This window comes from Talpa europaea, assembly GCF_964194135.1.
Source record: "Talpa europaea genome assembly, chromosome: 7".
In the NCBI taxonomy this organism is placed as follows: domain Eukaryota; kingdom Metazoa; phylum Chordata; class Mammalia; order Eulipotyphla; family Talpidae; genus Talpa; species Talpa europaea.
The window spans coordinates 135004373-135019155 of record NC_140074.1 but is presented as its reverse complement, the minus strand read 5'-3'; the positions used below and the strand labels follow the sequence as shown (position 1 = coordinate 135019155).

The following is a 14783-nucleotide window of genomic DNA, read 5'->3' as shown; positions in this document are numbered from 1 at the left end:
CCCAGCCCGTGCCCGTGCCCACCTTCCGGGCGGAGAGGCCAGAGGGTCGGCCCACGCGCGAGGGAACGTGCCTGCGTCCCCAGGTGAAGTTTGTGATGTCCAAGGAGACGACCCTGGCTGACTTGCTGCAGCTGAACCTGCACAAATACGAGGACGAGGTCCGGAACATCGTGGACAAGGCGGTGAAAGAGTCGGGGATGGAGAAGGTACCCCACGGCCGGGCACTGGCCGGGGCCTGGGGCTGCACCCGCAGCCTCGTCATGCGGGCCCAGGGGTCGTGGCAGCGATCGGCACAGCATTTCCAGAATGTATTGCTTGAAAATGCCCGCTGCCCGCCTGCGGCCGGGCCCCGCGCGAGCTGCGCAGCTCCACGACCTGAGCGCCCCCTCTTGTCCTGCCCCCCCGCCCCGCCCCGGGCCTCTGCCCTGGACTGGAGAAGCCAGGGAGGGAGGGGTGGACTGAGGTGGGTCCCCCTGAGCCCCCGGGCCCCTCTGCAGGTCACACCCCTCTCTTCACCCAGCTGTTTTGAGTTTGAGTTGCTGCTGCTCCTCACCCGCCTGGCCTCCCGCAGCCCAAGGGCGGCGCCAGCACTCAGATCAGCGCCTCAGAGCCTTCCCAGCGCCTCAGGGGGAGACCCGGGCCCCAACCGCCCCAGCGCCCCCATGTCTCCCACCAGGGACCCACACTGGGTGGCCTTTGCATCTGGCTTCCTGCCCTGAATGTCTCGTTTGGGGGGTCACCGTGTTGTAGCGCTGTCACTGCCCCCTTTCCTGGCCGTCTGGGGTCACGGTGCGGGCAGACCATGTCCTGCCTGTCCAGCCGCCCGCCCTGGGACACTGTCCAGTGCTTGGCTGCGGGGAGTGATAGGGGTGCGGACAGCAGCAAGTCCCAGAGCCACGTCCGGGGCGCTGGGCCCCTGCGCTGACCCCCGCGCCCCGGCAGGTGCTGAAGACCCTGGACAGCACCTGGTCCACCATGGAGTTCCAGCACGAGCCACACCCGCGCACGGGCACCCCGCTGCTCAAGTCCGACGAGCTGCTGGTGGAGACACTGGAGGACAACCAGGTGCAGCTGCAGAACCTGATGATGTCCAAGTACCTGGCCCACTTCCTGAAGGAGGTGACCAGCTGGCAGCAGAAGCTGTCCACGGCGGACTCCGTCATCTCCATCTGGTTCGAGGTGCAGAGGACCTGGAGCCACCTGGAAAGCATCTTCATCGGCTCCGAGGACATCCGCACGCAGCTGCCCAAGGACGCCGGGCTCTTCGACAAGATCGACCTGGAGTTCAAGGTGCGGGGCTCCCACGCCGCCCCCTCCCCGCCCCCTCGCCCCCACCCAGGCATTTCCAGAAAGGGCACCCCGGGGAGAGACGGGGTTCCCAGCGTGCCGATGGTCCCCAGGCCTTGATGGAAGAAGCAGTGAAAACGCCCAACGTGGTGGAAGCCACCAACAAGCCCGGCCTCTACAAGAAGCTGGAGAACCTGAAAAAGAGGTGGGTGTCTCCTGCCCGGCCGGGGCGGCGCAGGGACCGAGTCGGGCGCCCCCTGCTGGCCAGGACGGCCAAGCCCGGGGTCTGGGATTGCGTCAACTCTCCCTGCACCGGAGGACCGCCCTGGGGGTGGGGGCCGCCCCTGCTCCCCTCCCCAAGTTACCAAGGGCTGCGGAGGCAACAATGCGCCCTGTAGCCAGGGACCCTGACGGGCTGGGGCTGTGACTGCGGCCGGGCCTCCCGGGGTCTGTCTACCAGCCCCGGCCAGGAGAGGCCGCTGCCCAGGGCTCCGCTCTCCCCGCAGCCTGGCCGTGTGCGAGAAGGCCCTGGCGGAGTACCTGGAGACCAAGAGGCTGGCCTTCCCGCGGTTCTACTTCGTGTCCTCGGCTGACCTCCTGGACATCCTCTCCAACGGGAACTACCCCGTGGAGGTGAGCGGCCGGCACTCGGGGGTGGCCGGCCCGGGCTGCCCTCCCGCCCAGGCGGCTCCGGGCTGGCCCCGGATGTCCCCGCGTCCCTCCACGGTGGCCCAGGCCCGAGACCCCAGGGCCCGCGGGGACGGAAAGGAACAGGCTCCGGCCCCGAGCTTCGCGTTCTTGCCTGATGGTTTCCGGGGCGCCTGCCCGCTCAGGGGGCCACCCTCCCGCTCGTCCCACTCAGCCTGGTGCCCGGGAGCCCAGAGGAAGCGCTTCGTCGAGGCTCCCCTGATGAACAGGAGGACAAACTAGCGGGGTGGAGGGGCGTGAGCCCCCCTCGTTTTAATCATAACTTTGCGGCACGTTTGGGGGGGCACGCGGGGTGGCCTGTGGTGTGGGGCCTGAGCTTGGGAGGACGGAAACAGGACGAGGGCAGGGATGGGACCTACACCGGGACCAGCACCTGCGGGCACAGACGTGTGTCCCCACGACTGTGTGTCGGGGGCTGAGGTGCTTTTCACCATTCTCTTCACTGCCGTATTCGCCAAACACCGACCAAAGAAGGGGGCACAGGGCGTGTGACCCGCCCCAGCCAGGCCCCAGCCCCGCGCCACCCCCACCCCAGCCCTCGCTCACAACCCGCCCCCCCCCCGGCCCCCTTCCAGGTGAGCCGCCACCTGTCCAAGCTCTTCGACAGCCTGTGCAAGCTCAAGTTCCAGCTCGACGCCGGCGGGAAGCCTCTCAAGGTCGGCCTGGGCATGTACAGCAAGGAGGACGAGTACGTGGACTTTGACCTCGAATGTGACCTGTCCGGGCAGGTGAGTGAGCTGCGAGGCCGCAGGACGCAGCCCAGAGGGGTCTCCTCCCCGCTGTGGGGGCAGGGCGGCCACCAGCAACTCTCCAGCTCGGCCTCACCAGGAAGTGTGGGCACCTCTTGAGAAAAGAAGAAGAGGGGAGGGAAGGGGAGGGGAGGGGAGCAGAGGGAGGGGGCAGAGGAACAGGGCGGGGGAGAGAGGGAAGAAGAGTGAAGAGCCTGGTGGGGGGGGGCATCACTGTCTTCTCTCCGGATCCCCCCTCTGCCCCTGCGGGGCACACCGGGCCTCCCAGCCGCATCGGTCGTGGGGTCCGGCTACTGCTCTGGAAAGCCTGGCCGTCTCTCCCCTGGGTGATGCGGCCGGCTGCGGTGGAGGCCTCTGAAGCAGGTGCTCCGGGCCCCCGCCCACGCCCCCTCCGGCCGGCAGGTGGAAGTCTGGCTGAACCGCGTGCTGGACCGCATGTGTGCCACGCTCCGCCACGAGATCCCCGAGGCCGTGGTGACCTACGAGGAGAAACCCCGAGAGCAGTGGATCTTTGATTACCCCGCCCAGGTCTGGGCTGCGGCCGGGGGCGGGGGCGGGGCGCGGGGCAGGCGTGTCCCCCATAACCACGGGCGGTCTAGGCTCACGCGAGGCGTCTGTTCTCAGGTGGCGCTCACGTGCACCCAGATCTGGTGGACCACCGAGGTGGGGCTGGCGTTTGCCAGGCTGGAGGAGGGCTATGAAAACGCCATCAAAGATTACAACAAAAAGCAGGCGAGTGGCCCCGGGTGTCTGTGGGAAACATCTCAGCTCCCCGGGGTGCTGCCTGGTGGAATCTGTTTTGGTAGAACAGAAACAGCCCGGAGGTGGCAACCCTGGTGTTCCTGCTTCGGAAACATGGAAGCTGAATTTCTCTTTCTAGAAATCATCCAATGCTACCACAGATTTTTTTTTTAAAAGAATTTTTGGTTTCAAGTTTCAAAAACAAAGGAGAATTTTTTTTAAAGATTTATTTTTATTTATTTATATAAACACTGGGTACAGTCAGAAGCGCGGGAGGGTGAGAGGATTCACCAGAGCCAGAGCGGGGAGCAGAGCAGGCAGAAGGACCGAAGGACACTGCTGAGGGGAGCAGCGGGCGGCAGGAGAGGTCTGCGCGCCATGCGGGACCCTCCTCCGGGGGCCGGGGAGCAGCCGGGGATCGAACCAGTGCTGCAGAGGCTGCGGGCAGATTCTCAACCCAGCGCTCAACCGCTGCGCCACCCGGGAGACCCAAGGATAATTTTTTAAACAAAAGAAAGAAAATCTACCCAAAGCCCCACCAACAAGACATAACCACTGCCAACATTCTTGTTACCCACTGCTGGGCTGACTCTTGGAGCCGCTCTTTAGTAGCCTTCTGATACTTTCGCATGCAGTTCATTGACTTCTGTGTCAAAATGTACAATCTACACAACTTTAAAGACCCATGTTTTTCTTAAAGCCCGATAGCCACCATCTTCCTGTGGCGTTAGATTTTCTTCTACTATATCGCTTTTTATCAACCTGCTGGTATTGTAATGGGGGACTTCCCACCCCAACCGGAGGACGTGGAGAACTTTTTCTGTATTTCGTTATTGTGAACAAGCGCATGTGGTCTTCCCCAGCCACGGGGCGGGGAGGGCCCCCATACAGCCTGGAGACCACCCGGCACCTGGGGCTGCACGGCGTGCTGTGAGCTGCCTTTGCTCCCACAGATCAGCCAGCTGAACACACTCATCACCCTGCTCATCGGGAACCTGAGCGCTGGCGACAGGATGAAGATCATGACCATCTGCACCATCGACGTGCACGCTCGGGACGTGGTGGCCAAGATGATCGTGGCCAAGGCATGTAGGCTGGGCGGGAGCTGGGCCCTGCTGCTGCCTCTTCCCGGGACACCAGCTCTGTTCCTGGTGGCAGCACCTGCTCCCTCCCCACTTAGACGCACCTGAACACCAGATGTGTGATCTGTGCATTGGGTGTTGGGGCTGGCATGGGCCCTGGAGGAAGGCAGAGGCCCAGCAGCATCCCTGGGAGTCGGGCCAGTCTGGACGCAAGCCACTCCTGGCCCTCACGTCCCACACCTCGGCAGGTGGAAAGCTCCCAGGCCTTCACCTGGCAGTCCCAGCTGCGCCACCGCTGGGACGAAGAGAAGAGGCACTGCTTTGCCAACATCTGTGATGCCCAGATCCAGTATTCCTACGAGTACCTTGGCAACACGCCGCGGCTGGTCATCACCCCACTCACTGACAGGTGACGGCCACAGGTCTGGCCCTGGACACCCCGGGGTGGGAGTCGCTCTCGCTCCAGGGGCTCCTCCCCACGAGGCTCACATGGTCAGACCTGGATGTCGGCTGCTGAGGCGGAAAGAACCAGCATTTGGGTCGGGGGGCATCCTTGGGCCCCGAGTTTTTGCCCTGGCTGTGCTGTCTTGGGGGGCTCACTTCACCTCTCTGACGGAGGGCCTGCAAAGTGGGGGTGTGTTCTGAACCCTTGTGAACTGGTGGAGGACTGAGCAGATTATTTAACTACAAAAACCACACACCCCTGACGTGTCCAGGGCCCCAGCGGGGGGGGGGGGTGCAGACGCTGTGACACTTTGCAGGGCGGGGCACACCTGACAGCCACGTCCCTTGCAGGTGCTACATCACCCTGACCCAGTCCCTCCACCTGATCATGGGTGGAGCCCCCGCTGGCCCCGCCGGAACCGGCAAGACAGAGACCACCAAGGACCTGGGCAGGGCCCTGGGCACCATGGTGTACGTCTTCAACTGCTCCGAGCAGATGGACTACAAGGCAAGTGCCGGCCCGGGCAGGACGGGGTGTCCGGGGCTGCAGCTGCACCCCCAGCTGCCAGGGGCCGCAGACACCTGGAGCCCAGGCTGCCAGCATGATGCGGGCCCTGTAGACAGGCCAGCCGCTGCACCCCACCAATCCCTGCCGCATTTCTGGGCATCTGCTGCCTCTTGGGCCTGACAGGGTGCCTGGAAGACGAGGTGCCTGGAAAAGGCTGCCATGTGCCCTGGTCTGGGCCAGTCCCCCAAGTCCTGCCCTGCCCTTGACAATGACCCCCCAAGTTGGGCTGCAAGCTTACCCTGCATTTGGGTACTCAGGCAGAGCGAGCACCTCCCTCGGGGTTCACTGTGGGGTGCCAGGTGGGCATGGGAGAGGCGCTGGGGCGGGCCATCAAGGTGGTCATCAGAGACATGGTGCAACAGCGTCTTCCCCCCAGGGGCGCAGGAGAGCGGACCCCCTCTGGCTCCAGGCCACAGCAGCCTCTGAGGGGAAGGGGAGCACTGAGCTCAGGCGCCTGGGCCCGCAGGGCTTCCCCACCTGAGCCCCCCTCTCTGGAGACCCTATCCTGAGGTTGAAGGGGGGCATCTGCCCTCTGACCCTCGCGGTCACGCAGCCCACACAGCCTCCTGCACGCTGAGACGGTGTCTGTGAAGGAGGAGGGCCCTCGAAGGGGCCCAACGGGTCTCCCCGCCCTGGTCCGGCTCGGGCTGGTGCCTCGTGGCTTCCTCCCTCCGAGGCTTCGTCTCCCCTTTCCAGTCCTGCGGCAACATCTACAAGGGCCTGGCCCAGACGGGGGCCTGGGGCTGCTTCGATGAGTTCAACCGCATCTCGGTGGAAGTCCTGTCCGTGATAGCCGTGCAGGTGCGCAGGCCGCCGCGCAGGGCCTGTGGGGACTCGGCAGTTGACCCCGAGGCGGCAGCGGTTACCGCCCACCCCAGAGTCAGTGGGGGAGCCCCAGCGTGCGCAGAGCCCGTCCCGGGCACACGGATGGCGAACGAGAGCCTTCGGGGATTCCAGGCTCCCAGCACGGGCGGGCGGAGCGCAGGCTGCGGGGTGGGGACGCGGGCGCCCTGGCGGGAGCCCAGGGGGAGGGGCCGCGTCCCTCACCTGCCGGGGGACTTCCTCAAAGAGCGTCTGGCCCAGCGCGGCCGGGCGGTGTGAGGTGGCCGGAGGTGGACGTGCTTAGCAGTAACGGGGCAGACTGGGTGCAGCCCCCGGAGGGAGCCCCAGGAGTGTGACGACAGCCTGCCTCTGGGGACACGGCGCGGTGACCCTGCTCGGTCACTCCATGGCGAGGGGCCGGGGCAGGCCGGCCACAGAGCTGCGGGCTGGGCGGGGCGGGTGCGGCCGCAGAGGCCTAGGCGGGGCGGGGTCCCGGCGGGTTCCAGGCCGGGTAGGCAGGGCTGCGGCCGGAGCGTCTGTGCTGGCCGGACCCTTGGCACCCGGGCGCATCGGTTCCGGCCGACCGGGAGCTGACGTCTGACGCAGACCTGACGCCTGTGCCCACCGTTTAGGTAAAATGTGTCCAAGATGCAATTCGAGCCAAGAAGAAAACTTTCAATTTCCTGGGCGAGATGATAAGGCTCATCCCCACCGTGGGCCTCTTCATCACCATGAACCCCGGGTACGCCGGCCGCACGGAGCTGCCCGAGAACCTCAAGGCCTTGTTCAGGTGTGTGGGCGGGAGGGGGGCCAACCCAGGGCTGGAGGGGACAGAGGAGTCCTGGGGGCCGGGGGCAGGTGGCTTCCTGCTCCCCTCCCCGGGGCAGGGGAGGTGAGTGGCCAGGTGAGATGGGCAGGTGGAGTGGCTGGATGGCGGGGTGAGGCCGAGCCCCAGGCAGGCTCCCCGATGTCCCCAGGCCCTGCGCCATGGTGGTGCCCGACTTCGAGCTGATCTGCGAGATCATGCTGGTGGCCGAGGGCTTCCTGGAAGCCCGGCTCCTGGCCAGGAAGTTCATCACGCTCTACACCTTGTGCAAGGAGCTGCTCTCCAAGCAGGTGTGCGCCCAGGCGGGAGGCCCCTGGCCTGAGGGGGGCTGCCGCCGCCACCCTGCCACACCCTCCCCCACCCCGTGCCCTGGCCTCGGCCTGCTGAGGCAGCTCCCCTCGCCCCGCCCGCCCACAGGACCATTACGACTGGGGCCTGCGAGCCATCAAGTCTGTGCTGGTGGTGGCCGGCTCCCTGAAGAGGGGGGACCCCAGCCGGGCAGAGGACCAGGTGCTCATGCGGGCGCTGAGGGACTTCAACATCCCCAAGATCGTGACCGACGACCTGCCCGTGTTCATGGGGCTCATCGGGGACCTCTTCCCGGCCCTGGACGTGCCGCGGAAACGGGACCTGAACTTTGAAAAGGTGCGTGAGGCCGGGACGCGGGTCCATCCCAGGGCAGGCCCCCAGGGGGCCCCCTCGCTCTGAGGCACCCCCGAATCCCGGGCGCCCTTGGCAGCCCTGACCAGCCCCTGTCTCGGCTCTGGGCGGGGCCTCGGGCAGACCATCCCCTGCCTCTCAGTAGCCCCGCGGACGGGACTGGCCGGCTCCTCCATGCCGAGGCCATGGTCCCCTGGAACAGCCCCCGGGAAAGGCCCCCCCAGAAAGGCCGCGTGCCTTGGTGCCCGCACTCAGCGGCCTTGCTGGCCCCCAGGTGATCAAGCAGAGCATCCTGGAGCTCAAGCTGCAGGCAGAGGACAGCTTCGTGCTCAAGGTGGTGCAGCTGGAGGAGCTGCTGCAAGTGCGCCACTCGGTGTTCATCATCGGGAACGCGGGCAGCGGCAAGTCCCAGGTGCGGGTGCCCGGGTTCCCCGACCCTGCGGGCTGGGGGGGGTGTGCCCCAGGACTCTGCTGGGCTCCAGCTCACCAGCGAGGCTGCTAAAGTGTCAGCTCCTCACCTCCCCCTCCCCCGGCCCAGTGCATCGGGAAGCCCCAGGTCCAGAATGTGCCCAGGAAGGAAGCTGTGGTCTGGGCAGGAGCGGGGCGAGGGGCAGCCTGGGGACCCTGCTTCCACTGATGAGGCCCTCTCCCTGGTCACCCACCTCCCCGCGCCAGCCCCCGCCCTGCCCGCCCGGGTCGTGGTGGAGATCAGGCGCCAGCTACGTCACTAACGTCTGTAACTCTGGAAAATTCTGAACCAGCCAAGTGTTCAGCCAGACGCCCCCAGAAGACGACCGCGCTGTTAGTAAAGGTTATTCTAAAGACCAGAGACGCAGGGGCAGCACCCGTACAAACCCCACTTTTTGAGCAGGTACACGCGTGGCGTGCGTGTTACACGAGACTCCTCCAGTGTCCCTGCAGCCTCTCCCCGCGGGAAGCCGGGGCCTCCCTGCCTGGACTGTGCCGTGAGCACTGGGGCTTCGTCTTCAGGACACTACGTGGGGCCTCGGCGTGGCCCCAAGGCCAGCCCCGCCCCCTGCGGAGCCCCCTGCAGCGGCCATCCCTGGGCGAGGCCAGAGCAGGGTCCCGCCTGCGGCTCCGGGGGCCCTGGGTGTGGACGTTGCCTCCCCCGCGGCTGGGGCCGGGGCTGAGCCCACGGTGATGCCCCCATGCAGGTCCTCAAGTCCCTCAACAAGACCTACCAGAACCTGAAGAGGAGGCCGGTGGCCGTGGACCTGGACCCCAAGGCCGTCACCTGCGACGAGCTCTTTGGCATCATCAACCCGGCGACCAGGGAGTGGAAAGACGGTACCTGGGCGGGGCCAGCGGGGGCTCCCCATGCCAGCCCTCCCCAGCTCCCCGAGGCCCTCGGCAGGGGGCGGGGGGCGGGCACCGGAACATGGCGCCAGCGCCAAGAGGCAGTGAGGACACGGGAAAGCTCGCCTCCCCCTGCTCCCCGGGACTGGGGCAGCCGGGGTGCGTCCCAACGGGCGGAGGCGAGACCAGGGGGCAGGAAGAGGGGTGCTCCTGTCTGAGGGCCTCTGCTGTCTCCCGAAGTTGGGGTGTGGCCACCTCCAGGAGAGAGGGCAGGCTCAGGCCCGGGGGTGTCAGCCCTCCAGCCTCAGAGCACCCCTGGTCTGCTGGGGGCCTGCTCACACCAGCCTGCTCACACCCACCTTGCTCACCTGCCCCTCACCTCCCCCCTCACCTGGCCGGCTCGCTCACAGGCCTGTTTTCCACCATCATGCGGGACCTGGCCAACCTCACCCACGACGGCCCCAAGTGGATCGTCCTGGACGGGGACATAGACCCCATGTGGATCGAGTCTCTCAACACCGTCATGGATGACAACAAGGTTCGAGGGGCTGCTGGATTCTAGCCCTAACCCCCAAACCTCCGTCGGGGGCAGTGGGGGACAGAGGGCTCAGAGAATTGCAGTGTAACCACCTCCCCCAGGAGACCCCTGGCCCCACTATGGGGTCCCCTTCTGCGGAGCTCCCCGCGCCCCGCCTTGGGCACAGACAGGGAGCGCATTCCTGTCCCGATCACGCAGGACAGAAAGGGCAGTGATGGCTTCGACGGCAGAGGGTCCTTGGAGTTACCAGCCGCAGCTTGAGAGCAGGACTCTGGACTCCCCAGAATTCCCGGGGGCAGCAGGGGGCATCTAACATGACACCCACTCAGCTCCTCACTGTCCACCTGGGGCCCGCGGCGGGCAGAGGTGGAGCTGGCACAGGGTGGCTGAGAAACGCCGAGGAGGGCGGCTGCAGGGGCGGCGGGCTCCGGGCGTGGGGGGGCCCCGACTTTGGGCACGCACTTCAGCCATGGCGCCTGACCCCGGGCCCCTCGCTAGGTCCTCACCCTGGCCAGCAACGAGCGGATCCCCCTGAACCGCACCATGAGGCTGGTGTTCGAGATCAGCCACCTGCGGACGGCCACCCCGGCCACCGTGTCCAGAGCCGGCATCCTGTACATCAACCCCGCCGACCTGGGGTGGAATCCGTGAGTAGGCCCGGGTCCGGGGCACGCAGGACCCCCAGGGGCACACAGACGCGGAGGGCGCGCGCACACACTGCCTCGCTCGCTGCACACCCGCCTGCACTCACAGCAACCGCCGGGAGCCCGGGTGAACGAGCCGCCGGCAGAAGACGGGGCCACCGGGGACGGGGTGGGGCCGGGAGGTGAGGAATGCTGGGAACCTTGAGGAACGGGAGACCTGCTGTGGATTCCGGGAGACCTGCTGTGGATTCCGGAGCCACGTTTTCCCGCTCGGCGGCCGCGGGCAGAGCCGTGCCCAGGGGCCCGGAGCAGAGGCCCAGGCGGGCCGTTCCGGCAACAGGAGGCGCAGGAGAGAACATCCTACCCCAGCGGGCCCTGCACCCGCCCCTTCGCTCCCCCACCCAGCCGGCCTGGCCCGACGGTGTGTCCGGCCTCGGAGCGTCCAGGCCGGGGGGCTGGCTCCTCGGGGAAGATGTGGCCGGCGCGGAGAGACGCTGGGAAGACAAGACAGCTGAAGAGTCCAGGAGGCTCGGGGCGGAAAGACCCAAAGGCAGGAGGGATCCAGGGATGTCCTCCCGGACACAGGGGAGAGGCTCCCGGGCAGGGGCCGGACAGGACAGCTGCCGCTGGCCTTGCAGCCGGAGGCCCAGCGCTGACTCGGGCGGAAACCGGAAGCCGGACGGCGGTGGTGGAGGAGGAGCGGCAGCCCTCTCTGGAAATGCGTCTTGTGCGGCTGGCGCGGGAGGAAGGAAAGCTTGTCTCTCAGGATGGAAGGCCTGGGGCAGGGCGCCCACACCCCGGGGGCAGAGGCGGGAGGGTGAGCTCCATGTGCTGCTTCGCCTCTTGGGAGGCGAGGCCATCTGCTGGACGGCCGGGGCACCACCGGGCCAGGGACCCCTGCCGCGGCACCACCGGGCCGGGGCACCACCGGGCCAGGTGCTGCCGTGGAGCCGGCGTCCCATGCCCGTGCCACTGGCAGTCCCCTCCCTGCGCCTTCCTCGCCCTCAGGGTCTCTGCCCTGTCTGGACAGGCGTGGGTCAGGGCCACCCTCGCCCAGGGCAAGCGCACCTCAAGGGCCGTCCCTTGATTACACCTGCAGACACCACGTCTGAGGTCCTGGGGGGGCCTTGCCTTTGGAGGGTCACCACCCTGCCTGCTGCTGAGGATAGGGGTGAACCGCAGATGAAGCCAGAGGACTGAAATGAACCCTCAGATGGGGAGGGGAGCGGAGGTGGTGGGGTACTTGGGAGCGGCCAGCGGGAGGAGGAGAGACCAGCAGGCAAGCAGGTGTGGGTAGAGGTGGGAGCAGTTCTTGGGGCCCCCAGAGGAGTGGCCAAGGCGGTGAGAGCCTCTCTGGGGACGAGGAGGGACCTGGGCTTTGCAGTGGAGTGGCTGGGAGAGCAGCAACCCCTCGGGGCAGAGCAGCCTCTGGGGGCACAGGGTGGAACGGAGGAGCCCCCGCCCTGCAGGGCTGGGGAGGACACAGTGAGGCTCCAGGGCCGGAGGAGCCAGGCAGCGAGGCAGGAGCCGCCCGACCAGGGGCGGGAGGACACACTTTCCCTGCCAGGTGCACATCCGCAGGCACGAAGGACGCCAACTCCTTCAAAACCGCAGGCGAAGGCAGCGATCTGCAGGCAGGTGTGCACGTCGGCCTCTGCTGAAGACTGGACGTCGCTTCTTAGCTCTGCCGGGCGCTGGGGCCGCGGTTTTGTTCAGACAGTGGGAGTGTAACGGTTTGCCGGCTGTCCTGGGCGAGCCGCGGGTTTCCGCTCATCCTCTGCCCTGATGGAGGTGCGGCCGGAGGCAGAGCTGGACGGGAGCTGCCGGCGGCGTGGCTGTGGGCGGGCGTGGACCCCCCCAGAGCCGGATGCTCTCGACACTTGCAGCAGACACTTGGGCAGCACTGACGAGGGGCGGGCTCCCTGCGACAAGCTCCAAAACAGAGCAGCCCAGGCAGTCCTCTGAAGGGGAGCGAGTACTGCCGTCCCCATGGCAGACGGGAAATCCGGGGCCCGGGCACGTGGAGTAACTTGCTTACGGCCGCCGCTGGCAGTGGGGGGGTGGGTTCCAGCCCAGGCAGCAGGGCTCCAGGGCCCACTTCCCACACTGCTGTGGCGGCCACCTCTATGCGCAGAGGCCGGTGCCTGCCAGACAACTCGTGTCTCCCCAAGGATTTCCTGCTTCACTGATTTGGACTTTCCCACTGCACATGGCAACTTCAAACTCAAACTAGCTGAATAAAACAAAAAACAAAAATGACCAACTCAGTTGGGCATGGCGCGCTTCAGGCATGGCTGGATCCAGGAGCAAGGAGAAGTAATGAGACGTTGCATCACCTCTCCTCTCTCTCCTCTTTCCCTCCCAGCACCAAATCCTCTCTCTCCCACCCCCACCCAAAGGATTCATGGAAACTTTCCTCTGATTTCTTCTACCCCTTGCTCTACTGCCCTCAATGTTGGCCTCATCAGGGCTGGTAAGGGTGGCTCCCAGTTATCTAGGCTTCTAGCACCCCCCTGGATAGGATCCCAGGGAAGAGCATAGTTCCACATCCCCCACGCCAGGTGGGAGCCCCAGGATCTCAGGGAACAGCCTGGCGGCGCTCACCCAGGGGACACAACGCCGTGGCCACCTCACCGTGCTCCCCATGTTCCCCAGAGTGGTGAGCAGCTGGATCGAGAGGCGCAAGGTGCAGTCTGAAAAGGCCAACCTGATGATCCTCTTCGACAAGTACCTGCCCACCTGCCTGGACAAGCTGCGGGTCGGGTTCAAGAAGATCACGCCGGTGCCCGAGATCACGGTCATCCAGACCATCCTGTACCTGCTGGAGTGCCTGCTGACCGAGAAGAGCGCCCCGCCCGACTCCCCCAAGGAGTTGTACGAACTCTACTTCGTGTTCGCCTGCTTCTGGGCCTTCGGCGGGGCCATGTTCCAGGACCAGGTGACCAGGCACCAAGGGGCCCCGCCGCCCACGCGGGTCTCCCTGCAGCCCACGGGGGTATCCCGCAGCTGCTTAGCCACCCCGGCTACGGTTTCCTTTCCTTTTTTTTTTTTTAACAGCTTGTTGATTATCGAGTCGAGTTCAGCAAATGGTGGATCAACGAGTTCAAGACCATCAAGTTCCCCTCGCAGGGCACGGTCTTTGACTACTACATAGACCCCGACACCAAGAAGTTCCTGCCATGGACGGACAAGGTGCCCTCCTTCGAGCTGGACCCTGATGTCCCCCTGCAGGTACGTCCCCGCAGCAGAGGCCGCTGACCATGGACCACAGCTCGGCCCCTCCCACGCTCTGGAGCAGAGCCAGGAGCAAGGGTGGGGTGGGGCGGGGCCAGGAGCAGGGTAGGGGTGGGGCGGGGTGGGGCGGGGCCGGGCGGCAGGTGCAGGGTGGAGCAGGGCCCCGGCAGCACCTGAGTGGGTGCGGGGTGAGGACACTGCCCGAGCCAGGCAGCGCGCGGCAGGGGACGTGGTCAGGCCCCCTCGCGCCCCGCAGGCCTCCCTCGTGCACACCACGGAGACCATCCGCATCCGCTACTTCATGGACTTGCTCATGGAGAAGTCGTGGCCTGTGATGCTGGTGGGGAACGCGGGGTCGGGCAAGTCGGTGCTGATGGGGGACAAGCTGGAAAACCTCAACACCGACGACTACCTGGTGCAGGCCGTGCCCTTCAACTTCTACACCACCTCGGCCATGCTGCAGGGTGAGGCCCACGCGGCAGGTGCACAGAAGGGCGGGGCCAGGGGCAGGGGCGGGGCCAGGAGCGGGGGCGGGGCAGGGCTGTGCGGCAGATGCAGGGTGGAGCAAGGCCAGGAGCAAGGGCGTGTGGGTGGGGCCAGGAGCAGGGGTGGGCGGGGCCAGGAGCAGGGTGGGCGGGGCCAGGAGCAGGGTGGGCGGGGCCAGGAGCATGGGTGGGCGGGGGCCAGGAGCATGGGTGGGCGGGGCCAGGAGCAGGGTGGGCGGGGCCAGGAGCAGGGGTGGGCGGGGCCAGGGGCAGGGGTGGGCGGGGCCAGGAGCAGGGGTGGGCGGGGCCAGGAGCAGGGGTGGGCGGCGGGGCCAGGAGCCGGGGGCAGGTAGGCGGGGCCAAGTGGGGGTGCAGAGCAGAGCCGGGGTACAGGGGTACAGGGTGGGGCTGAGACCCGGCCATTGCCTGGCCACGGCTCTAGGGGTGCTGGAGAAGCCGCTGGAGAAGAAATCGGGGCGGAACTACGGGCCTCCCGGCACCAAGAAGCTGATCTACTTCATCGACGACATGAACATGCCCGAGGTGGACAAGTACGGGACGGTGGCCCCGCACACCCTCATCCGGCAGCACATGGACCATGGACACTGGTGCGTGCAGGGGCGGGCTGGGCGGGAGCATCGTCCCTGCCACAACACTCTGAGCCCCACTGGGCTCCGC

At 66.6% G+C, this 14783-nt stretch overlaps 1 protein-coding gene across 1 annotated transcript in view; it reads left to right on the top strand.

Annotated features, from left to right (window-relative positions):
- Positions 1 to 14783, top strand: part of DNAH17 (dynein axonemal heavy chain 17) — a gene marked incomplete at both ends in the record, with an annotated part of 72331 nt that overhangs the window by 28197 nt on the left and 29351 nt on the right. The window contains 22 exons of the mRNA XM_084237749.1: positions 84 to 206; positions 943 to 1290; positions 1401 to 1492; positions 1794 to 1920; positions 2571 to 2723; positions 3147 to 3272; positions 3369 to 3476; positions 4439 to 4570; positions 4816 to 4976; positions 5363 to 5519; positions 6276 to 6380; positions 7034 to 7191; positions 7379 to 7517; positions 7645 to 7872; positions 8162 to 8299; positions 9063 to 9195; positions 9615 to 9742; positions 10241 to 10389; positions 13042 to 13324; positions 13444 to 13617; positions 13877 to 14084; positions 14548 to 14713. Coding sequence (XP_084093875.1) covers positions 84 to 206; positions 943 to 1290; positions 1401 to 1492; positions 1794 to 1920; positions 2571 to 2723; positions 3147 to 3272; positions 3369 to 3476; positions 4439 to 4570; positions 4816 to 4976; positions 5363 to 5519; positions 6276 to 6380; positions 7034 to 7191; positions 7379 to 7517; positions 7645 to 7872; positions 8162 to 8299; positions 9063 to 9195; positions 9615 to 9742; positions 10241 to 10389; positions 13042 to 13324; positions 13444 to 13617; positions 13877 to 14084; positions 14548 to 14713 — 3536 coding nt within the window. The remainder of the gene's footprint in view (positions 1 to 83; positions 207 to 942; positions 1291 to 1400; positions 1493 to 1793; positions 1921 to 2570; positions 2724 to 3146; positions 3273 to 3368; positions 3477 to 4438; positions 4571 to 4815; positions 4977 to 5362; positions 5520 to 6275; positions 6381 to 7033; positions 7192 to 7378; positions 7518 to 7644; positions 7873 to 8161; positions 8300 to 9062; positions 9196 to 9614; positions 9743 to 10240; positions 10390 to 13041; positions 13325 to 13443; positions 13618 to 13876; positions 14085 to 14547; positions 14714 to 14783) is intronic.